General features: G+C 37.1%; 2 protein-coding genes across 5 annotated transcripts in view; both read left to right on the forward strand.

Moving 5' to 3' along the window:
- The first annotated feature begins 1476 nt into the window (after nt 1–1476).
- LOC127944738 (extended synaptotagmin-1) lies at nt 1477–18353 on the forward strand. Its single transcript, XM_052540940.1, has 31 exons — nt 1477–1997; nt 3294–3335; nt 4425–4559; nt 4723–4796; nt 5199–5271; nt 5353–5442; nt 5535–5590; nt 9238–9358; nt 10236–10412; nt 10829–10911; nt 12097–12145; nt 12360–12449; nt 12539–12640; nt 12746–12817; nt 12922–13008; nt 13171–13320; nt 13389–13538; nt 13620–13781; nt 13975–14057; nt 14937–14985; nt 15073–15162; nt 15252–15347; nt 15489–15560; nt 15645–15731; nt 15854–16000; nt 16157–16272; nt 16382–16480; nt 16923–17054; nt 17130–17235; nt 17322–17371; nt 17457–18353. The coding sequence occupies exons 1-31, from the start codon at nt 1656–1658 to the stop codon at nt 17482–17484; spliced, it is 3210 nt and encodes a 1069-aa protein (XP_052396900.1). The 5' UTR covers nt 1477–1655; the 3' UTR covers nt 17485–18353.
- A 319-nt stretch (nt 18354–18672) lies between these two features.
- The window catches only part of LOC127944218 (formin-like protein 3), a 36512-nt gene continuing 29419 nt past the window's right edge, over nt 18673–25765 (forward strand). For 3 of the 4 annotated variants that reach the window (XM_052540073.1, XM_052540075.1, XM_052540076.1), the window contains exon 1: nt 18674–19241. In XM_052540073.1, the coding sequence (XP_052396033.1) occupies nt 19128–19241 (114 nt within the window). In that variant the 5' untranslated portion in view covers nt 18674–19127. Of the gene's footprint in view, nt 19242–25765 lie in introns of all 4 variants that reach the window. The other variant, XM_052540074.1, reaches the window with a different exon arrangement.

Consider the following 25765-nt stretch of genomic DNA (forward strand, 5'->3'; position numbering starts at 1 on the left):
TTTGTATTGTGTAACTGGGTTCTATTTATTATCAACGAGTAATATCAAAGCAAGGTATTTTCAGGAGCAATCATGTTGACCTGCACAATATCTGTAGTGACCTGCACCACTCCTGCCAGCAACAAGACTCAAACCTGTGACCTTTGGGTTACAAGTCCAACTCTTAACCATAAGGCCACAGCTGCCCAGGGCTAGAGGGCTTTTATTGCCATTGCTACTATTGTATATTTGTGCATGCTGCTCTTTCCCATTCAAAGTTAATCTTGGAAAGAATGTGGTGTTTGGATTTTAGAGCATATTATTTTAGTCTTAACATTTAGCTTTTAAGTCTTGTTACTTCTACATAGGGACATTTTATAATATGCCATAAAACGAGGCTTGGCAAGAATCATACTTACCTGCCATGTCTTCAGTGTGTGCATGATTTGAGAAAACGCCCAGTAAATATAGAAGTGTAGTCAAGTTCCAAACTTGCAGAAACTAGTAACCATGGACAGCAGCTATTAACACTTTAAAATCAGTTTTTTTTTTTTACTTGCATACAAGATCTGGAAAAAATGGTGAAAATACTGAATTGATTCTAAACTTTATTGGTTGCATAAACTGCCTAGACTAGTCTTGGAAAAGAGCCATCTAAGTTTTCTTCTATATCAGCTCAAATTTAATCAGAAAAGTGAGACTTATCTTTTGGCTAATTGCTAGTTGGTCAAGCTGGTTCTAAAGGCAGTGTGTATGTTTATGCAACTGGCCCTGAATCTGAGCAGCAACTTAACCTCAGATGAGCAGGTTGCCTTCAGTGGTCTGGCAGCAGTGCAGGTTTTTCCGTAATTTAGTCAGAGTTAATGGACAAATGTTTATTTGCAATAGCTTACCCCTCATTAAACAAAATGCTTTTTCTGCACCATTAGTTTTTTGCGTGTAAGTACACCGCACTCGTTGGCACAAGACGGTATCAGGGCTATCAAGTTTTGAAGACAGACAAGAGTGACACTGCCGGTTTCCATAGTGAGAGCGGCGCGACCAGATAACTTTTGGGCGCTGCGGCATATTAAATATATTATAAATAGTTTTTCTGCGTGAGAAATACAATGTGTGGCGGGAGTGCGTGACAAAAGACCGAAATGAGTGACTGTCACGCTCAATGCGTGACACTTGAGAGCCCTGCGGTATGTAAACAACCATTAAATGTATGCTGGAAGCTTTTTTATATAAATATAATATTATTTTTTTTATGTACAGCATTTAAAAAAAATAAATCAAATCCGTTTTCATGCCTTCAGCCTTTTATGTTGGTCACAGCATAACAACGGTTTCTTAAGTGATTGCTGAATGATGGATGCGTTCTTCTAAAAGACCATAACGATATGAATGATCCCAACCAGACACTAAGGTTATCGGTTTGGGATTAAGAAGAATCTACGTTAGCAGGACTGAAGCGTTCAAAACACGCCCCTACACGCCCATCTTACAAACAAAATCTACAACTTTCCGCTGCAAAGGAGCGGACGTCGTTGCTGTGTTTGGTAGAGTGAACGAATAATGAGTCATTTGTGTGTTTTTATTTAATCATACGTGTAGAGCACCTGTTCGTTTTGAGCGGTATAGAGTGGATTTGTAGTGTCTAGGTTGAAATCGCTCACAGAAGAAAGGATCTGATGCAGAAAGAGCCAATGTCATTTGATGATGCGGATCTGAGCGCGGCTGTCTCTCCGGAGGCTGAGGACTCTCCTCCGCCGCGGAGCTCCGCTGGAAAACACGCCGTGACAGTTCTCTGGTCTTTTGGAAAGTACCTCGGCGCCTTACTGCCGGTCTACCTGGCTGGATATTTCGGATTCAGTATCAGTGTAGTTCTGCTTGGTCTCGTGGTTTATATTGGATGGAAACACAGTCGCGATGAAAAACAAGCTCGACTGCAAAGCGCGATGTATTTTGTGGAGAATGAGCAGGTTGTCACCGCTACACGGGTATTTGGCAGTAGACGGGAATTACCGGCATGGGTAAGGGACTTTATACCATAAATGTATAGCATCATTCAGATTTTTCAGCAGTTCAGCACCACCACAGACATTCAACAACTGAAATCTTGAAAGAGTCATTCAGGATTTATTAGCGATTTTCGCTTTTGTCATTTTTGTCTAAGAGTAAGAAGTCTAGTGAAAATATATAGTGCATTACACAAACTAAAGAATATGAATTACGTTGTACCACGTATACTAGTCACCATTCCATTAACAAGTAAATATTTAATATGTAACTTGTTACCAGTTGCATTTACCATTGCATGTTATGGAGATCTGTAGTCCAGATAATCAATTCACTTCTGACTGCTGACTAATGTGCATTAATAACTAGTAGTCACTACTATGCCAATAAAAAATATTAAATTGCCAATAAAAAATATTCAATTTGTCACTGGTATCAAATTGCATTTACCATAGTAATTTCTGGGGTCTGTGGTTCAGTTAACAATTTTTTACTCCTGATTACTGAACAGTATGCATTTCAAGAAGATTTAAGTTTACTTAAATGTAATCATTTGATTAACTTGGTACCCATACCTGCTGCTAGACACTAATCCCAATCTATGTTCTATTGAATTTTATGGGGACTTCTTTTAGTTCAGATATCAAACTATTCAATTCTATGTAGTATTTCAGTTTTACTAGTAACTGACTTTCAATACTTGGTTAGTTGGTTATATTCAGATAGTTGCTGATACCATATCAGTTTTCGTCGCAATAGTTGAGTACCTGTTTATTAATATGTAGTTCAGCAGTTGTAACTAGTGGGATATGTGTGATTCACTCCTGTAATTATCATTGATTTTACATAGAAAAGGTTTCTTTTTTTCTTCTTTTTTGCTAAAAGGGAACTCATAGTTTTGTTGCTATATTTATAATTATATTGCAACATTATCTTTGGTCAGAATGCATGATCATGCCCCTGTATTGCAACATCATCAAAAAGAGAGCTTCTTTCAGCCACCTCCGCCAATCAAAGTTTACAAGTTTTTATACGTTATATACATATACATATGTGATTTCTTAAACATTTACAAGTATTCTTGTGCAAGAATGATGGTATTTTCAAGAATTGTCAGACCTGTATATTCCTGCAGCTGCACAGCGGATCTCTTCCCTGGAAAACGCTGCTGTCTTGCTAACAACAACTTATGACATTCACAGTATTTACTTGGCGTACAAAATAAGAGGTCTCCTTTCAAACTGCATGAAAAACCGATGTGTTATGTATGTTGACATCGGACATCAAAGTGTACTCTTGTTTTTCCACAGGTGAACTTTCCTGACGTGGAAAAGGTTGAGTGGATGAACCAGGTATTAAACTTTTTATTCAAATACATAAAGGCACTCGTGACCAAAGCCACCGTTCTCATTGTTTCTGTTTCGTGTTCCTGAGTGCACAGCTTTTATGTTTTCAAATTCACTCCCTGATATATATTGTTGAATGTTATTGCGAGTGCTCCAGTCTTTGCATAATGTTTAATAAATTAGTGGTGTTTCTGTTGCCACTGGAGTAGCAGACCTTTTTTTGGGATAAAGGACCCACAGACTACTTTGAGAAACCTTGTTAAAAACCGAAAAATAAATTACAAAACTTTTGCAGACTTTTGTGGCTAGTTTGGCAAAAAGCCACACAAACATTGAGAGCTTATCAGGAAGAAAATCTTCAGACTCATGGCCACATGATCTTCCGGATTCTTTCATCATTTCTAGCTTTAGAGCACAAATATCTAACTGACTTGGAGATTTTATTAGTCTATTCACATATAAGAGCTTCTCAGAGTACCAGGCCAGACATTTAACAGACTGTTCTTGAGTTTTCTTGCACTCTAGACTTGTTGTTAACATTCAGGCTTCAAAGGTTTGTCTTTTGAGTGCTTTTGAGTTTAGACAGTGAGAACAGGAAGGGTGGATTGTGGGATGTGTTTTCAAAGCTCAGTACACGTTACTTGAACTGATGACATTTGCAAACACATTGTAAGCAAATTTGTTATGATGCTGGTTTTGTAACTGTACTTAATCATGTTTTTGGTGTGAAACTAAAAAGCACGGATTTAAGTGGTTGCACCAATGTACAGAAAATCAATCAGTATTTGTATTACTGCTCAATCTAAAAAGGATTTTATTAAGATATTTCTATGAGGTTATTGAGTATAGCAGAAGAAAAAAGTGCTTCTTAGGGCTTTCCTACCCAGTCCTTGTGGTTTCCGTCTGAGGTTTGACTGACAAATTGGACTCATTTTGAATGCTTTCATTTCAAAACATAACGCTCTAATGTTTGTGGATCTCAAAGAGTTCTTTTTAACAAATTAAATATAATATATGCTATGAAGCAATAATCTCTTCATTGACTTGATTTCGTTTCTACCATTTCTTATTGTTTATATCCGTCCCGGCTCATAGATATTGCAGCATGCCTGGCCATTTATTGGACAATGTCTAGAGAAGCTGATGGTGGAGACTGTTGCCCCTTTGATCCGAGCCACCAGCACTTATCTGCAAACGCTCAGCTTCACCAAAGTTGACTTGGGCAACAGGGTATACAAATCAATTTTTTGATAAAAGACTGCGTTATTTGCTTGTGTTTCTCATATTTAAATGTGATTCTCAATTTCTGCTTATCAGAGCTATTTCTTGAAAATGCAGGCCACTGAATAAGAAGTTTGAAGAAACCTTTATACTTTATTTTATTTTTTAATAGGCTTTGAGGGTAGTTGGGGTGAAGGCCTACACTGAGTTTGATAAGCGTCAAGTGATACTGGATCTTTATATCAGGTAGTTATTGATCTCTTTCTGGCAAACATCCTTGCAGTTGTGTTTGTATCTTTTTTATAACATATTTTCTATAGTATTTTTAATTATATTTCTAAAAACATAATTTATATTAAATTATATTAGAGTTTTATTTATATATATATATATTTAAATATAATTTGTTGTCTGTGTGATCTAAAAGTTTTTTTTTTTTTTAAAGTGCATCATCCAAGTATTAAAAGAGTACACAATACTCACACTGATAATACTATAAAAAAGAATAAAAGAGTGCATAAGTACTCAAATTGGGACACACCTTATGTCTTAATTCTGTTACTTGGGGATTGCAAGACATTTAAGACAAAAAAAAAAGTTGAGAATCCCTAGCAGCCATATTTTCAAAACCTTTGGGCTGTGTTGCAGTTATGATGGAGATCTGGAGATTAACGTTGAAGTGAAAAGGTACTTCTGTAAAGCTGGAGTGAAAGGCATTCAGGTAAGGAGGAGGACAACATGACACATTAAATATAATGGACAAAAGACTCATTGACTGAAATCAGTATCCCTCCCTCTATAGTTCCATGGAAGATTGAGGGTGATCTTGGAACCTCTAATTGGAGATGTTCCTCTCATTGGAGCCATCACCATGTTCTTCATTCGCAGACCTGTTAGTACGCCATTTTCCATCTTAATTACTGTAACACATCATGTTATCTCACTCTTTTATACAATCTTTGTTTCTACTTCCCTCCACCATAGAAACTTGACATCAACTGGACAGGCTTGACCAATTTACTAGACATACCTTGTTTGAAGTGAGTGCATTAGTTTTGTATCATTGTTCTATTTTGGTTTTATGATTCAGATATACCTAGAGATGGGAACTGATAAGAATTTAAAGATTCAGATTCCATTATCGATACTGCTTATCGATCCGATTCCTTATCGATTCTCTTATCAATTCTCATTTGGTGAGGGAATAAGTACAAATTTGTAAAACTGAACTATAATGACATAAAAACATGCAAATTTTGGTCATGCATTTGTTATTTTCATTTGAAAATACATGATGCTGGACAATATACAGCAAATACAGAAAATTAACCAACCGAAATGCAGAGGCCTCTACTGTGGCAAACGGGTGCAAAACCTTTACCACAAACTTAGTCACTGCTCAGTGACATTCGTTTATCCTCGCCTCTGTTATTTTATTCTTTCCTAAAGGAGTAGCTAGAGGTGCACGAGAGATACTTACTGCAGCCTCCAAGCCAGCAAGACTCTGTCCATTATTATCATCGTCTAAATTTGATGGACAATATAAATGGAGATTTTCCGTATAGTAAAAGTTTACACAATGAAATGGTGCTCACAAGTTGCCTGGAGACAAGTTAGCTTTGGCATTAATAACAGATGGCGTTCCGTTAGCTCTGCTGCTGCTTGACTCACTTGTTGTGTCGCTAAGTAGTAGTGTATCAAACACACGACAGTCCTGCAAATGAATTTCATGCTGTGTGGCCAAATGTTTCTGCATATTGGAGGTAGTTCCCCCCTTCGACGAAATGGAACTTTTACAACAGTTGCAAGTGACCATATTGTCATCTTTTCATGTGAATAATATTCAAACTATAGATCGCTTCTCTTGCCATGTTTGCTGCGTTTTTAACCAAAACAATGCAGGGCGTGTGACCTCTTGAAACATTCACAATGAGTGGAACCGATAAGCGGAATTGTTAAGCAGGCAAACTGTTCCAAGGAATTGATTCGCTGGGCACTGGTTCTGAAGAAGAACTGGTTCTCGGTTCCCATCCCTAGATATACCACAACTCCACTGGATTTGTTTATACAGGTGCATCTCATGGAAAAGTTCATTAATTTCAGTAATTCAACTCAAATTGTGAAACTCATGAGGAAGACTGCTGATCTGACAATCATTGACACCCTCCACAAGGAGGGTTTTATTGCCAAAAACATTTATTGCCAGAGAAGCTGAAAAGTGTGCACAACCAACCGAGAGATCCGTAACCTTAATGAAGATTGTCAGGAAAAATTTATTCAAGTATTTAAGTGAATTTCACAAGGAATGGACTGAGGATGGGGTCAAGGTATCAAGAGCCCCCACACACAGAAGTGTCAAGGAATTTGCTGAACCACAGCAGAGGCGTCTTACTTGGGCTAAGGAGAAGAGGAACTGGACTGTTGCCCAGTGGTCCAAAGTCCTCTTTTCAGATGAAAGCAAGTTTTGTATTTCATTTGGAAACCAAGGTCCTAGAGTCTGGAGGAAGGGTGGAGAAGCTCATAGCCATTCAAGTTGCTTGAAATCCAGTGTTAAGTTTCCACAGTCTGTGATGATTCAGGGTGCAATGTCATCTGCTGGTGTTGGTCCATTGTGTTTTTTGAAAACCAAAGTCACTGCACCCGTTTACCAAGAAATCTTGGAGCATTGCATGCTTTCTTTTGCTGACCAGCTTTTTGAAGATGCTGATTTGATTTTCCAGCAGGATTTGGCATCTGCCCACAGTGCAAAAGCACAAAAAATTGGTTAAATGACCATGGTGTTGTGCTTGACTGACCAGCAAACTCTCCAAACTTGAACCTCTATGGGGTATTGTCAAGAGGAAAATAAGAAACAAGAGACCAAAAAATGCAGATGAACTGAAGGCCACTGTCAAATAAACCTGGGCTTCCATACAACCTCAGAAGTGCCACAAACTGATCTCATCCATGCCACTCCAAATTGAGGCAGTAATTAAAGCAAAAGGAGCCCCTACCAAGTATTGAGTACATGTACAGTAAATGAACACTTTCCAGAAGTCATTTTTTTATTGGTTTTATGAAGTATTTTAATTTTTTTATTGAATTGGTGGGGTTTTCTTAAATGTGAGACAAAATCATCACAATTAAAAGAACCAAAGATTTAAACTACTTCAGTCTGTGTGCACTGAATTTATTTAAAGTCCAACTGAAATCAAAATTGACCATATTTATTTGTTTGCCTAAATTGATTGTTTTGTGGTGAACAATTCATCCATGCAAGTCAATCCTCACACAAAAGCTTTTGTTTTCGTAATCTTTAATCAAATTTTTACATTTCGAGGAAGGAGGGATAACTCTTGAGAAGTGCTATCACCAATCAGGTACTAGTTGGAAAATAAAGCCACGCCCACTATTCTTCCTCATTCCGTTTCTCTCGGAAATACGTCACAACACTGGAGAAAATTCGTTTGCAACTTCCGGTTCACGCAGACTTTAAAGGTCCCATGATGTGGATTATTTTCTTTTTTTTTTTTTTTTAAGCTTTTTTTAATGTTTCCTGAGGTGTACTTATATTGTTAGTATGATTTATACATTTAAAATTTAGAAATAAAAGGCATTTTTATATCCTGATTTTAGTCTTCTGGCTTTAATGCTCTGTTTGAAGGGCGTGTCTGCTGTGAGACTCAGAGTAAACGACAGCGGTTGTGATTGGCTGACATCTTTTCATTCGTAAATTACATGTGGAACCCCTCTCAAATCACCTTTACTACATTTTTTTACTATTACAGCTGTCGAGATTAACGAATCACGGAAGTGTTGATTATAGTGTTGATTACTGAGCATTGAGTAGACAGAGTCTGTTTATCGCGTGAATGCAGTGATCTCATCATCACAACGCATTTTCTCTCATAAAATGCTTTCGCCACAACTAACAGCAAACACAATATCAACTTGAATACAGTAAAAGTTTCGTTGTGCAGCATAACAGCGTCATTCATTATAACGGCAGTTTGGGCAAGTGTGCAGATATACTCGCGATGTGTGATTGTTGACCTCTCCGAACATTATAAAGGGAGCATTCTTTGATCGCTCTCTGTAATTTAATCACAATTTAAATAACAGATTTGTTTCATGCTGTTCCTCTAAGAGAAACAATGTGAAGTTGATCATTTAGTCACTGGCTTGATTCTAAGCAGAGAAAGGGGAGGTAACCTTTCCCCTTATGACGACATATGGGGAAGATTCCAGATCGGGCCGTCTGATCTCTCGTTTTCTCAAAGGCAGAGCAGGACACCCATGGCTTGGTTTACATCTATCAAAATTTTTTGCCACTGGGGGACCATAGACAGGTTAGGGGAACTCATATTACTGTAAAAAAAACCTCATAAAGTGAAATGTTCATGTCATGGGACCTTTAAAACATAAGTTTCCCAATTTGACATTCTAATTTATTGAGATGCACCTGTACAATAACTCTCTCTTCTCATGTGCTTCATTTATAATCAGTAGATCACTGTTCTGATTCTTTAAAGACTTCTGAGCTTCCCTCTATTCAAATAAAGCAGGGAAACATGCAGCCATTCATATTTGTCATAGCTTTACTCATAATAATCACTCAGAAAGCCATGCTTTAAATAGTTTAAATGTATTTTGTTTGTGGCTCTTGTGTCCTGTTTTCTCTGTACAAACCTCTTGCTTTTATTTTCAGTGCCATGTCGGACACTATGATATTGGATGCAATCGCCTCTTTCATGGTTCTCCCTAATCGTCTCACTATTCCTTTGGTGGCCAATCTGCACGTAGCACAGCTTCGTTCCCCTCTCCCACGGGTAACACTTCTCTGTGCTTTAATAGAGTGTTTAAATATGTTAACCTTTTTATTTTAACTATTCAAGATCCATCAAATGTACTTTAATTCTCCATAGTTCATCATGCATGCTTGTACAGTGTAGCTGCTTCAAAGTGCAAGGGCCTGATGTCATTTACATAATTACATATGCTAATTAAAAGAATAGTTCATTCAAAAATGACAATTTGCTGAAATTTGACTCATCTTCAGGCCATCTAAAATGTCGATTTTGTAAATGGAGATTTTTTCTTCGTGGGAAAAGATTTGGAGAAATCTTGCATCACTTGCTCACCAATGGATCTTCTGCACTGAATGGGTGCCGTCAGAATGAAAGTCCAAACAGCTATTAAAAACATCACAATAATTCACAAGTAATCAACATGACTCCAGTCCATTGTGAAACAAAAAGCTTTATCATTAAGATGATTTTAACTTCAAACTGTTAAAGTGAAATAATAATCTCATTTGAGAAATATGCACAGATTATCATATTATTAATGTATTTTGGCCAGACGTGACAGTTGTGAAATTGTCTTAATGATGGATTTGTTTCTTACAAACATGCAGCATTTTGCTTCACAAGACATTCATTGATGGACTGGAGTCATTTGGATTACTTGTGGATTACTGTGATGTTTTTATCAGCTTTTTAGACTCTTATTCTGATGGCACCCATTCACTTCAGAAGAGCCATTGGTGAGCTAGAGATATTATGCTAAATTTTGAGAAAACAAACTCATCTACATCTTGGATGGCCTGAGGCTGAGTAAATGTTCTGCAATTTTTTTTTGTGGTTACCTATTCCTTTAAGGCACACCTCTTGACCTCTGCTTACACTTGTTTGTGTTTTCCCACAGGGTATAGTGCGTATCCACTTGCTGGAAGCAGAAAATCTTGTTCCCAAGGATTTCCAAATGAAAGGTTTGATATCTGGGACGTCTGACCCATATGCAGTGCTACGGGTGGGCACACAGACCTTCACCTCCCAACATGTCGAAAACAACCTTAATCCTCAGTGGAGGGAGATGTACGAGGTCAGAAAAAGATGTGTATGGGTAACGTGATCAGTGTGGTTGCTGAAATAAGTGTCACATTTCTGAAGAAAGGGAAGCTGTGGTTTTTTAAGCTAACACTTTGTTGATGTTTACTGAGTTGTGACTCTTTTAACTGATTGTAACAGCAAGAAAAACACAGAATGTGGTAGTGTTGTATGTGACTATCATGTGCTGAGATCAGATGAGCATTGAGCAAAAGCACAAGCTCAGAGAAATATCTGTTCACTGCAAGATTATGTATTCCAGATCTTAAAGATGTTTTGAAACATCATTGCTGTTAAATCAGCAATCACTTGACGTTTGTTACATATTTTATATCTGTGCATGTGTGCATTTGTGTGTGACTCTGTATATGTGTGTGTGTGTGTGTGTGTGTGTGTGTGCATGATTGTTAGGTGATTGTTCATGAAGTACCTGGTCAGGAGCTGGAGCTGGAGGTGTTTGATAAAGATCCTAACCAGGATGACTTTCTTGGAAGGTATTATTTAATTAATAACTTATAATGAATAATTATGTTTACCGTATAAACATAAATATTTTTTAATAGTTTGGCTGGTCCTGCGACTTATAGTCAGGTGGGAATTATTACCGTTCACATCCGCGAGAGGGCGCTCTATACTGCTCAGTGCTCCTTTTCCCTCTAGAGCCCCCTCGCCGCTCTAGACGGTAATGTTTTCTCTTGGTTCTTGGTTCTAAATGAATTTGACTTATATATGTTTTTTTCCTCGTCATGACGTATTTTTGGACTGATGCGACTTATACTTAGGTGCGACGTATTGTCCGAAAAATAAGGTATATCTAAAAAAAATTAAGCAGCATCGCACTCATGAATAAGAACAGCTAGTGCTTCAGAAAACCATGGATTATCCTTGCCTTTAACTTAATTTTTTTAAATGGTGCATTCCTATTTATGATAGTTGTAAAACCTTCATCAAAATATTTCTAGGCAGACTCAATGTCAGGGATAAGGAAAATCATATCCCAATCCTGAATAGCATTTTCTGCTTAGGTATTGCAGACTGTGGTAATGACTCAATGATCACTAACATCATTAGCATCTCGGAAGCCAGAGAATACTTGTGTGTAACGTAGGTAAAATTAGAACAATTAATGTTGACTTTTTGTAATCTTTCAAGTTAGGTCTAGCAGCTGTCTCAACTAACTGAAAAATTAAGAGTATCACAAATCACCCAGAAGAACAAGCTCCTTGTAATTCAAAGAGGAAATAGCATCATCATTAGCTGATGGAGGTCTGTAGCAACCAACCACAGTAAATTGTAAGGTATTAGAGACAATACAGTTTAAAGCTAATACTTTATTTTGTTTAACCAATGACTCATAAAGTAACACCTTAACTTCAAAAATATCCTTAACATAAACTGTTACCCCCTCCCATTTTTGGGTCTATCGGCCTTATGAACAATACAACCTCCTTAGGCTTCTCACATTAATATGAATAAAACCATCCTTATCTCGATTTAAAACCAGCATGAACATTAAAAGCAAAAGCAGTATCATTATAAGGACCAGGATTTGGTAAAACACTCACAGAAATCAATAACATAAGAATTATAAAAATATGAACATTAATATCTTTATTTCTATAATATTATATACGTTTTTTTTTTTTTGTCTTCCTCTGTCTCTGTGTCACCTTTTTTAGAATGAAGCTGGATTTAGGTATAGTAAAGACAGAAGTCCTTTTGGATGAGGTACATCTTTTTTTTTTACATATATATTTATTTTTAGTTAATTTGATAATTTCTTTAATTGATTTCTTACACCAAGAAACCTTACAATTATTGTTCTGTATTATGTCTTTGGGATCAGTGGCAATCATATTTATTTCACCACTCTTTCTGTTTCTCACCAATGCAGTCTGTTTTGTTTAAAATAGTAATTTAAAGCTTTTCGCTCTGGTTTCAGTGGTACACTTTAAGGGATGTGGCATCAGGTCAGGTTCATCTCAAGCTGGAATGGCTGTCTCTGCTGCCCTCTGCAGAGCGCCTTGATGAAGTAAGATCTCACCTGACAGACTATAAAAAATGTTATATTTGTTAATTTTCTCCCTTCACTTCCAGACTTTCCCCTTTTATTAAATGTAGGTTCTGGAGAGGAATAAAAACATAACGGTGTGCGGTAAAACAGCACATCCTCCTTCTGCTGCCATTTTGACTGTTTATCTGGACCGGGCACAAGATCTACCTGTAAGTTTGTATTCTGCAGTTCTGTTGCCCTTCTTTCACTATTTCTTGTTTTGTTGAAAGTGTTTTAAATGTTGATGTTATTCTGTTGGATGTCTTTCTGTTCAGTTCAAGAAAGGCAATAAGGATCCCAGCCCCATGGTGCAGATTTCTGTACAGGAAACCACCAAAGAGAGCAAGGTATGACGTCACTCTTCTTGTTATACATCATGTGTAAAGCGTATGGTATATTCATGCCTTTTGCAGTCACTCGGTCTCATATATTCTCATAATTAATAATCCAGATGGTGTATGGGAATAATAATCCAGTATGGGAGGAAGCCTTTACATTTTTTATACAGGACCCACGCAAACAAGATATCGACATCCAGGTATAATCAATATGATTGTATAATATTAAATCTAGTGTTATTAATTTAAACCTAATTTACTCTTAATTATGTAAATGGAATAATATCCTTTCAAAGTGTTAATTTAATTATATATACATGTAAACAGCCTTTCTTCATTGTGATTGCTTCCATTTGTCCCAGGTGAAGGATGATGACAAGGCTTTGAGTCTGGGCACTTTGTCTATCCCTCTGTCCCGTCTGCTCTCCAGTGCTGAGCTCAGCATGGATCAGTGGTTTCAACTGGAAAAGTCCGGACCGGCCAGCCGTATCTACATCACAGCTATGCTGAGGGTAAGATTGAATGATTTTGGTTATTAAAAAACTTTGAGGACACTTAATTTAGGAGATGTTTGTTTCAGGTGTTGTGGCTGAATGAAGAAGCCATCCTTACAAAACCTGTGTCTCCAGTACCCGGGGAAGGAGATAATGAATCAGAAGTGTCTCCAGGGTTGACCCCCACTCCGAAACTTCCCGAGCACACTAGCCCAGATGGCAATTTTGCATCTGAGGTGAGCTTGTTCAGTGGATCTTGATACCCTTTGAAAAAACTGAAGTAAGCAATATCTGTAATTATCACATGTTCAATATAGGGTGTCCTGCGGATTCACCTGGTAGAAGCCCAGAGTCTTGTCGCTGAGGACATGGGGGAGGGAAAGAGTGACCCGTATGTGAAGATCCAAGTGGGGGGACTGGCCTTCAAGAGTAAGGTCATCGAAGAGAACCTCAACCCCGTCTGGAATGAACTGTATGAGGTATGCATGCTAATTGATCTCATGTGAGATGTGGAGGGATGTGGCTTCTTTCTTAAAACAGAAGGATTTCATCTCGTCTTGCTGGTTTTTGCTTTGATAGTCATTGCTTCTTTGCTGCAAACATGTTCAAACATTCCTTTCTGGAAAATAAGTGTCCCAATTTGATTTTAATGTATACCTGGCTTGAATATAGGTGATCTTGACCCAGCTGCAAGGTCAGGAGGTGGAGTTTGACCTTTATGATAAAGACATCGATCAGGATGACTTCCTTGGCAGGTGAAGGGGCAACCTAACTACTTTAAAAAATGTTTTTAAAAGAGGTCTCTCATTTCTCTCCAAGGCTGTGTTTGTTTGATTAAAACTTCATTATAAACAATAATATTGTCCTTTTTTATGATTTAAAATAAGTAAAATGTAATGTACTCCAGCATACTGAATTTTCAGCAGCCATTAATCCAGTCTTTAGTGCCACAGAATCATTCAGAAATCATTCTAATGCTGATTTGGTGCTCAAGAAACATTTCTTCTTATCATCAATGTTGCAAAAAGTGGTGCTGCTTAATATTTTGTGGAAACCATGATAATTTTTTAAAGATGATTGTTTTGATTGTATAATAATGAATAAAAAGTTCAAAAGAGGAACTGTTGCCGCTAGCTAATAACACTAACAGGACCTTAAACTGAGCAAGATTCTTTACAAAAAATCCTAACAGTTTCTCACATAATTTGTGTGACAGAGGCAAGGTTATGAGACTTTATTATTTAAATGGTTAAAAAAAAGCACCTATCAAATGTAATAGTGCCTGTGTGATGTTATTGATCTCATAGCACATAAAATGTATCCCTTCATTTAATGATTGTCACAATGTTTCTTTTAAAGATACATAGTTGTATTTCTATTTTGCTCTGGCCTAATATGTATTTTAATGTTGATGACATAGTGAGTTACACTGTGAAGACGGATGGCCTTAAGGGCAGTGAATGAGATAAAAGCCAATTAGACTGTATATATGTGTATGCTAGTGATCTCTAGTTTGTTTCAAAGTGTCAGGTAAGGCTGTGTGTTATAAAGTTTGTGCATCTAAAGTATCAGTTTCTCATGTCTGTGGATGATTGTCAGTATGGTTCCTGCAGTGATTTATTATCTGGTTGCAGGGTTAAAGTGAGTCTTGAAGATCTCATCAGTGCTCAGTTTACTGATCAGGTGAGGCTCTCAGTGCATGTTTGTTTCTAAATATAACATTCATTAAGATTTTTTATATTTTCTATATCTGCCTGTGTCCTGGTGCAGTGGTATACTCTGAATGATGTGAAGTCTGGACGACTTCATCTTGTGTTGGAATGGTTGCCTAAAATTTCAGATCCCACTAGACTTGAACAGGTAATGTGCTTTTATAATATATACTTTTATTGTTCATGTGAATTCAATAAATATTAACATAGCAACTTTTTTTATGAATTTGCATTCAGATCCTACATTACAACTATCGGCAGTCTTACCTCAATAAAATAGTTCCCTCTGCTGCGCTGCTTTTTGTGTATGTTGAGAGAGCACATGGTCTGCCTGTGAGTTTCTTTTTATTTTCATTCAAATATTTCAATTATTCACTACTTAATTAGCAGTGGCTAGTAGTTAGCATTGACTTTGCTTCAATGAACTGAAGATATTAGATTCACCCAGTATTGAAAACGTACTGTTGTTTGTAGTTAAAAAAGAGCGGGAAAGAGCCGGAAGCAGGAGCAGAAGTGTCTCTGAAAAACGTATCCCGCCGGACCAAAGTAAGCCCCTCACATCCTGGTGCTTTTATGCTGATGTTATTCAAATATCGAAGACTCACAAAAGAATCATGTTTCTCTCACAAGGTGGTCAATCCCTCGACTTCTCCACAGTGGCATGAAGCTTTTCATTTCCTGATTCGTAATCCATCAGAAGACACACTTATAGTCAAAGTGAGAAACTTTTTTACAGTAATTATTTATTTTAAGGTGTGAATGTATGTCAGAGAGACCGTCTTTCCATAAAGTTGTCTGGTCTGGAGTGTGTTTTATGTGAATCTGGTGTGTGTTTGTAGCTCTCTCACAGCTGGGGTCAGGCTCTGGGCTCTCTTGGGCTTCCTGTGAGGGAGCTGCTGGATCAGAAGGATCTGGTGCTGGACCGCTGGTTCAGTCTGGATGGAGCCATGCCTGAAAGTCAGATTCTGCTGAGAGCTGAACTCAAGGTTAGAAGACACACACATATTCAACATGTGCTGAGCAGCAGGACACATTTACATTCAGCCACGATGAAGTGAATCTTATAAAGACAGCCTTGGCAAGCATAAAAGAAAAAATAAATCAAGTTCAAATAAAATAAAAACGTCCTGTCTGTTTAAAAGCTCCTAGACAGCAAGTTGGCTCAAAATGCAGAGGATTCAAGTCCTGTCATCCCCGCTGGAGACGCAGCTGCTGCAGCCAATCCTGAGCTGCGACTCAGAAATGTGTCCGTCCAAGGGTGAGCTCAAGAGGAGCTGTATTTTATTTGCAACAGTATTTTTAGAATCAAACAGTAAGTGACATTGACATACATGTTGGTTTATTTGTGTGGATGGATGTAAATACAGAGGCGAGGATGCCAGTTCAACCATGAAGGCCCAGGTGAAACTCTCTGTTGCCTATTTATCTGAGGAGAACCGATTGGTTATTACCGTCCATGCCTGCAGGTACAAGTTCCCTCACTTGAAATGAAAACCGATCAAATATTTACACCTTAATGCTACATAAATGTGACCAGTAAAAAAACAACTTACTTTATTTTGGTAACCTACCAATTACTGAACATGTCAGTTTCTGCATAATATAATATAATATAATATAATATAATATAATATAATATAATATAATATAATATAATATAATATAATATAATATAATATAATATAATATAATATAATATAATATAATATAATATAATATAATATAATATAATATAATAGCTTGAATCATAAAAATGACTAATATATCTTGTTAAATATAAATACATATATGTTAAATATATGTATAGATAAAACATTAACATTTACTGTATGTATATATAAAATATTCAAAATATATAATTAAATACATAAACATATATTTTCGTCATAATTCTGTATTCTTGCACAGGAACTTGCCGTCCTACTCTAAGGATCCTCCAGATACTTATATCTCATTTATTCTACTTCCGGACAAGAACCGGAGCACCAAAAGAAAGACCAGTGTTAAGAAGAAAAGTCTCAAACCTGAGTTCAATGAGAGGTTAGTAGGAACCTTCATCAAATCACTGATGACACAGAGAGACTAATGTTCAGAATCTTTCACTTGCTCCTACAGATTTGATTTTAACATGTCACTTGAAGAAGCTAAGCAGAAACATCTCGAAATGTCTGTCAAGAACAGCGTTTCCTTCATGAGTCGTGAAAAAGAGCTTCTTGGCAAGGTATTCATCATGTCATCAGTCAGATAACAACACCAGAGACATTTTTACACAGAAATGACTAAATTCGCATTGCCATTCTGTTGCAGCTTCAGATAGACTTGAGTCAGCTGGATCTCAAGACGGGAGTATTACAGTGGTATGTGCTTCACTGCTGTTCACTGTAGAGTACTCGGAGATTACAGAGTGTTTGCTTACGTCTGTTCTTATTTGTATTATTTCAGGTATGACTTGTCACAAGAGACCAACTGACTGGCCTTCCCATGTTGTCCTATTTGCAGTGCTTTAGAGTGGAGGGTGGTTTCAGGGATGGTACTTATCCTGACACTAGCAGGGGTCCTAGAGCAGTGTGTCAGGAACAAGATTGATCATGGAATTGCTGTGCAGCTAGCTTTCGCCCCAAAATAGAGCCTGCTTGATTTCCTTATTAAACAAATAATGTTAGCACAAGAAGGCTATGAGGGCGCCTCCTAGAGTCAATATGACATCATGTTGGAGAAATGTTAACCTTTTTAAGTATTTAATTTGAAGCTTCTGCTTTTTATGATTTTTTTATGAATGCAAGTTGGAGCTTCTGTTCAGCTTTTCAATGTTCCTTTCCAAAATAACCAAATTGCTAAATATTAGTATTCTGTTGTTGTGGCTGTAATTTTTTTGTTTTTAGAAGAAAAAAAAGAAGTCTGTGAAGAAGCCAAGATAAAAGGAATCTTTTTTTGCATTTCCTATTTGAAATCTAAGATGTGTTAATAATTATGTGAACATTTCTTCATATCTTTGTTTCACATTTTTTTTACCCTCATGTTTATGACATTTTACACATATCAAAAAAGTTTCAATCAATGTGCAAAATGTGTACTTTCCCAAAGATTTGAAATATATATTTTATATATGTATTTTTGAACCAAAAGGCAATGAGTCTCTAAAAGACAGACGCTCAAAAATGTAAAAAAAAAAAAAAAAAAAATGCTTGAGTTGTGTCTTGAAGTACAGAATAAGTTCCTGCTGAGAAAGATGAAAGGAGGAAAAGAGATATGTTTTTGACATTGAAATGTAGTGCTTCTGCACCCTATTGACCACAGCCTGTATTGCAGTTTTAATAAATATGCCATTTGCACTTTAAACAGTGATTTGATTTATATTTTTAGATGGTGCGTTTCAACCAGCATTCGGTACATTTATATTTAAATAATTCCGTTTCTTTATTCACAATGAATAAGCCAATTATGTTCAGAAAAAAAATCAGTTGTGATATCCACTGTCTCGAAAGAAAATAGTAGTAAGCTCAGCTAAACATAAACAGTCATGGATAAAAAAAAATTAAAATGCAACAGCGGGGGCTGCTGGGATTTTATTCTATTGATAATTCCAGTTTTCGCCTGAAGGTGGCGACAGAGAGTTATTGGGAACTTATCGCGACTGATGTGTAGGAGGTTTATTCATAGGGTTTATTAGAGGGTGGGATCAGTAGCATGTCGATAGTTTTCATTGTGGGTGCAGTGAGTTAACAGATGAGCACTAATCGGGATTACCCAAAATACAACATAAACAAAAATCTACAGCATTACCAAGAGAAGCGAGACAACAGAAAAAGAAGAAATACGAGGACTGGCTGCTTGACATGGATTGTCCAGACATCTGCCATACAGTACTTTTCAAGAGGACTTAAGAGTGATACTTTTTTTATTCAATTAGATGATTTTAAACACATTAGATATATCTTCTTTAAATTAGGAATTGGAATCGGTTCTGAATCGGATCACTACATCATTTTTAATTTTTCTTTTTTTTTTACGAAAACCAAACAAAAGTGGAATGTGATCGCACGTATTGGATGTATATTGGATTTATAAAGGTGAATTAGACACCGCGTCTGGACGACATTATAAAAGTAAAATATGGGGAATATTGAGAGTGTGGACGGGCAATCTGAGATGAAGCATCATTTAATGCCAATGAAAGTTCCCATGCCTGAGCCAACAGAGCTGGAAGAAAGATTTGCCATTGTTTTGGTGAGTATATGAGCTAGTTTTATATCTAAACATACAATATATCGTGTATTTTTACTTTTGAAGTATTTTAAAACCTGCGCGTTTAAAATACTGACTTTATATCAAGTTTATTTTTACTGATGTACAGCCTGTACTTACATGAAATCATAACATGTTTCCTTCACAATTAACTTCATTTAAAATAACTGTTTTCTCCATTGTTCCTAACGGTATTGTTTAGCATCTCAGACTTCACAGTGATCAACAGATAAACACATGGCACAGATGAGCGAAAGGGACGTGTTGACATTTCTTTGATATGCTCCGTATGTCAGAAACTTTATGGCTTTCTCAAATGTTTCACCCCCATTTTGTTACTCGCACGCTTTTCCTCGGTCCTTTTGTCTCTGAAGCTTCACGAGCGCTGATAAATGATGTGACATTTCGCACGAGGGTGAAACAAGCACAGACTTCACTTTACATCCCAAACGTTTTGTTTAGTAAATTGACATACAGTCAAAGAGTGTGATTTTGTGAGGGGTTTAATATAATTCATCTCCTCATAGAGCACAGCATTTTCTGAATTCCCCCAAAACTCCTACGAATGATCCGCCTCTCTCTCTCTCTCTCTCTCTCTCTCGCTCTCTCTCGCTCTCTCTCTCTCGCGCCTACTGTTGCCTCTGAGCAGACATTTGTGTTGAACACACACTTAATACACACTCATCTGTCATTGTGAATCTGACATTATGAGGCAATCAGGCGTGTTTATGTAATACAGTAACTGAATCATAACATCGTAACATTTGGAAACATCTGTCTTTGTAGTTTTTTTAGACTTTGTTAACCAACTGTTGATTTGCGTTTGCGAGTTAAAAACAGATTAGTAGATACTAAATTAATTTTATTCTTTATTAATGTACAAACAGACTTAGTTAGGATATGCTATGAGTTTTTTTATATATATATAATGCACAAATTAAAACCGTTTTCTAATGAGGGCAGTATGTGGTTGCTAGTCAGTTGTTGCCTACATTCTCTTACAGAATTTATTTAGAATTTTTGATTTATTGATCAAAGAGTTCTAGTTTAGCCACAAAATGACATCATCCTTTCCATACTGGACTGATGATGGAAAGACTGACCATCCCAGGGTGGATCCGAGGTCAGTTTTTGAGCCTTTAAGGCAGTCTTCTGCCTGCTTTCGGACAGATTTCCTCTGCCTGCTTTTACTTTGTGGGAAAGCATAACATTTTGAGGAACATTTGTGATTCACTGCTGTTATCGAATGACAGCAAGTGCTGGCCTCTGTCTGTCCTGCTTGACAGATAAAGGAACATCAAAGTGTGTGTCTGGTAGAGAGCTCTCCACTCAGGAAAAGAGGCCTTCGACTTCATGCCATGTTACTGATTAGAGTCACACAGGTTGAAAGTGTATCTTCTGTAAAAGATGTATCAGTGAGTGCAGCCTGAACAAAAACATATATATATAATGAATAGGAAAACTGATATTCTGACAGCCTCCCTTTTACATTTATAACGTTCCTGACAGCATACATTATACAATCAGTGACGTGACTCAACTTCCTTCATTTCCGCCTCTGATTTCCTGTGTTTTACTGTGTATGGTGTGAGGTTGTGTCTGCTCGTACCATTTCCCCTCCCTCAGATGCACACACGCTCTCAGACGGGTAGCGCATCATGATGTCATAGATGTAGGCTGTGGCAGTGCAGTAAAAACCATGCATTGATGACTTTAACAGAAGCTTAGCACACAGGAGGGCGGGCTGTGCATGGTGATGGATCAGGGGATGAGACCCCTGGGTTACATCAGACAACTTCATGTGGCCCTCCAATAAAACTCACGGTGCAAGCCCAAAAGAGCACATGTGCTTTATGCAGCATTTTGCTCTTTTTCCCTTGTCTGGCTGATTCAGACTTTGCGTCATCTAAGCTTTCTACGGCTGGAAACAGCCGCTTGACATTTTTCCCTCGTTTGTGAAATGCCATTGCATTGTCTCCACCGACTTTCCACTGGTCCGTGGAGAGTTTGGCTACTGGCTTTCTTGATAATCTCAACTGACTATTGCATTGGTTTGTTTTGGTCATGCGGCCTTCAGACTGAAGGTTATATATTTTTTTATTCAAAGTAGCATCATCATGACTGAATATCTATATATGTGACTTCAGGAAGACTTAATAAAGGATAGTTCACTTGAATCCTGAAAATTAAAATTCTGTCTTGTACACACTTCAGGGTAAGTAAATGATGACAGAATGTAATTTTTTTGGATCAACTACCCCTTTAAAAAAGTTGAAAAAAAAATTTTTTGGAAGCTTATGAAGTGGGTGTGTTAAAGTCAACATGAACTCTGTTTACTTTCCTAATCCGTTCCTGGGGCCCGTTCTTCTTACCTCGATTAATACATCTGAGATGATTTGACAGATGCCAGATCTTCTAACGGTGATAACTGATCTCTGGCTAATTTGGTTCTTCAGACGAATTTTTGGATTTGATTAAAAGGTAACACTTTAGAATAAGGTTCCATTAGTTAATGTTAGTTAACTACTTTCGTTAACATGAACTAAGCAAGAACAATCCTTCTACAGCATTTATAAGTCTTAGTTATCTCATGTTAATTTCAACATTTACTAATGCATTATTTAAATCAAAAGTTGTGCTTGTTAACATTATTTAATGCACTGTGAATTACCATGAACTAACAATGAATAACTGTATTTTCATTAACTAACATTAACGAAGATGAATAAATACAGTAATAAATGTATTATTCATTGTTTGTTCATGTTAATTAATACATTAACTAACATTAACTAATGGAACCTTATTCTAAAGTGTTACCGATTAAAATATCTGGATTAAGTTGTCTAAGATTACTGCACGTTCCCGTGTTCCCTGGAAAGGGCAGATGTATCGATACTCGAAACACAATCAGCAATAAAGTCATTATTTTATCACAAATAAATCTTTCAATGAATAAAACTGGCTGTGTCTATTGTATTACAGATTACACAATAATGCATTATTATTTTCAAATGAATTTTTCAATTATTATTATTTTAAATGATTGTCCCCGGATTAGTAGGGTACACATGTAATAGAATAGCAGTGGCTGGGACAGATATAAAATGTAAATGTTTAAATTGCACTTAAAAAGATGCAATCTAATCCTGTTTACATGAAATAAGACTGCTCCAGAGCAGGTTTAAGTTTATGGACCTGTTGCTATGACAGCAACTCCGGGAAGAGCGTCGAAGAACCAAATAATCCAATATTTTGCCAAACCGTCAACAATCAAATCCAGCTAACTGAGTTAGCCTCATACTAAGAATGGGCACCTGGGCTTATTGTGCATGATTCATCGACACATGTTTTTTGCAAATAAAATGTTTGTGTACATAATCTTCATCAAAATTTAGACTCCAAATCTTTTTGGCTGACATTCTGGCTTTTCCAGATCCAATCAATTTGCAATCTGTGATCTGTAATCTCGATTTATATTTTTTTCCTCATTAAATGTTATTTTTCAATCCGATTTTTTTTTTTTTTATAGTTTTAGTTAAAAATAACATAACTTCTTGTGATTCATATAAACTTTAAACGTGCACTGTGGAACTTTGGAACTGTAAATGAAAAATGTATTTATTTCACAAGTTTTTTTCTACATCACACATGTCAGTAAAAGGGGGAAAAAAGGTACAAGGGGAACAGCATAAACCTGTAATTTCCCAACAAATCTGACCTGGCAGCTCAAAAAAATGAATTGTTATTGTAGGCATGCTCCTGTATAATGGGTTTTTGTCCATTTTAACTTCTGTAGTGCAGCTTTAAACAATGTAGGTGGAACCCTACATCCATATGGAATATTTTATGGTAATGGAACACTCTCACGCCTCACTCTGTGTCTGAAACTGAAGTTGGGGTCTGGCTTCCTAGCTAAACTTCTCCATATGGGCCTCTATTTTGTTAAAGAGACAGGAGGTGTAATTTAAAAAAAAAAAAACATTTCCAGAGGTGCAGCGATGGAGCAGGAGTAGATGTGTGTGTGATATCCTCTTTCAAAGTGCTCCCGCTCGACTGCACCACGGCGGATTCCTGCGGTCTGCTCTTGGTTAAAGCCACGGGAGAACTTTAGAGAGGGAAAATTCCCTTTGAACTGGCGGTCTGCCACTATGCTCCGTTGTAATGACTTTACCAACACTTTTAGCAGAATGTCGTACTGTGGGCTTGTTTCGAAGTCTGCTGGGCTTGTTTTCTTGTTTATCTCCTTTGAAGTAGACACTAAAAGAGATTTTGGTCTTGGCTTTCATAGTAAACTACTTTTTGCGATTCAAAGAGCTTTATGTTGTGTGTGAGTGTTTAAGTGTGAGCTTTGCCACACAGGAAGAGGCAACACTGTGACCCTTCCAGCCCCGATTCTTGTCAGTGTGACCCCTGACACTGTGCTGTCTGTCATGTCACAGTATTTGATAGATGTCACTCAGGTGGAACTAATGGAGTCAAGCTGTGGCCCCTGTTTATGGGACATTAAACCTAAATCATTTTCATTAGTTGGGCCCGTGCTTCGTTGATCTGCTCTGTGTGTTTGGTCAGCCAGCTTTCAGGCCCAAGCGCTTCTAAAAAGCCTGCAGGTGGGGTGGAATCGGCCATTGTTTGTTTGCTGAGCCTCAGATTCATGCTGTGGGAGTGTACATCTGTCTCTCCAATGGCCCCCATCACAGTGTTTGAGATGGGATGTCTGAGGCTCCTCTCTGTAGGCATCCTTGTCCTACACAAAAACACAGACTCACATGCATGCAGACTCGTGTGCATTCAGGTCAGACAGGTTTTTGTGTTGTGATGTGAATTTAAGGTGAATTTATTAGATCGGGTGTAACTCATTCTTTATAGTTGTTAAATGGGTATTTGTTCAATTCATTACAGAATTGCAGAGGTTAAATTTCACAAAAAGGTAAATATCAGCGTTAACACTTTTTTAAGTGGTAACAAGAAAAAACACAGTCTGCCAGTGCAGTAAGACAAAAATACACTTTACTTTATTTTTCTTGTTGTAAGCATAAACCTTGCTAAACCAAATTTAGAAAAACAATAAAAGAGGAGAAAACAAGAAAAATGGTATATAGTGAAAAATATACATATTTTTTCATATATTATTTTCTTTCTTGTTTTAAGCATGAATCTAACAGAATTTCACGAAGTTTATGCTTACAATAAAAACAAAAGAACTATTTATCAGTGGGGTAAGGAAAATGCTGTTAAATCAATGTATATTCTCTAAAAAATTTAATTTCTCATGCAGTGTTGCTTCTCAACTATACTTGTTCCAATGATTTGTAGGATTGTCAAAAGCATCAATTTAAATATTTCAGTATTTTTTTGTGTGGCTGCCATGCAATATGTTATTTGCAATATGTTGAACAATATATGTAATTTTAGATTTACTTGGCTGTTGGTGTATGTGTGTGTGTATGTGTGTGTGTGGTGTGGGGGTCAGGCTGCTCTCTTGCAGCTGTGCTGAGGGTCCATTCTGAGCAGTGGTTTCCTCTCCAGCACAATGGAGGCTCTGTGCGTGTGTGTTGTTTTAGAGCGAGGGCCTCTCCCCCTAAAACCTTTGTGCACATTTTTTTTACTATAGAGCTTGAGGAACTGCTGCAACAGTTCTTACTTGCAGAGAAATGCCACTTCTGCACACAAACTTCTTTTTTTGCTCATTTTCTCAGGCTCACGTTCAGAAAAAGTGTACTCCTGTTGTTCCATGTATTTTAAGGTTGGCAGGACTGAGTGGGTGGTGACTCTGTGCTAGAATTCACCATTATTATTATCTCAGGGTGGATTTACTCACCACACCATCATGACACAGGCGGTGGTCCTGCTGGCCTCCTTAGCTAGACATTGTGTTTAACTTTCTTCAGGATTCTTCAAACCAAGTTCCACTATTCCATGCTGGCAACATTTGGAACCTCTATGGCATTTTCCTGGATAGACCCCCTACTGCTGCATGTTAAATAATGTGACACATATAGGTGAAACTAAGTTCTGCAATTAGATTTGTGTGTGTGTGTTTTCAGCTTGTTTATTTTCATAAAAAAATATGCCGGGAAATCGCTTCAAACAATGGTACAAACATCATTCATTACAAATTGTGATAATCGTAATTAATAATCGCATTTACAGTTTCAAGGAAATAATTGACATTGTGATTTTCGTTATAACCGTGCAGCCCTGATATGTGTTCAAGAGTGTGTGCAGTTGTATATGTTTGGATGTCAAAATGAAGCTGTCTCCTGTGCTCCCATTCCTGTTGTTCTCTGTATATCCATTATGACCCTGTTCCTTTCCATCTCCTGTGTGGTCGACTGAAGACACAAACAGGACATCCTCTATTTAAGTGTCAGCCAGAACCTCTGATTCACTATAAATTATTTTTGCAGAATGTTTATATTTATAGCACCACACAAGCTCAGTTCTGACTCTGGATCTGATTCTCATGGTTAGAATTAATCCTGCTCATATTTAATACCTGAGAT

This window comes from Carassius gibelio, chromosome A23 (assembly GCF_023724105.1).
Source record: "Carassius gibelio isolate Cgi1373 ecotype wild population from Czech Republic chromosome A23, carGib1.2-hapl.c, whole genome shotgun sequence".
Lineage (NCBI taxonomy): Eukaryota > Metazoa > Chordata > Actinopteri > Cypriniformes > Cyprinidae > Carassius > Carassius gibelio.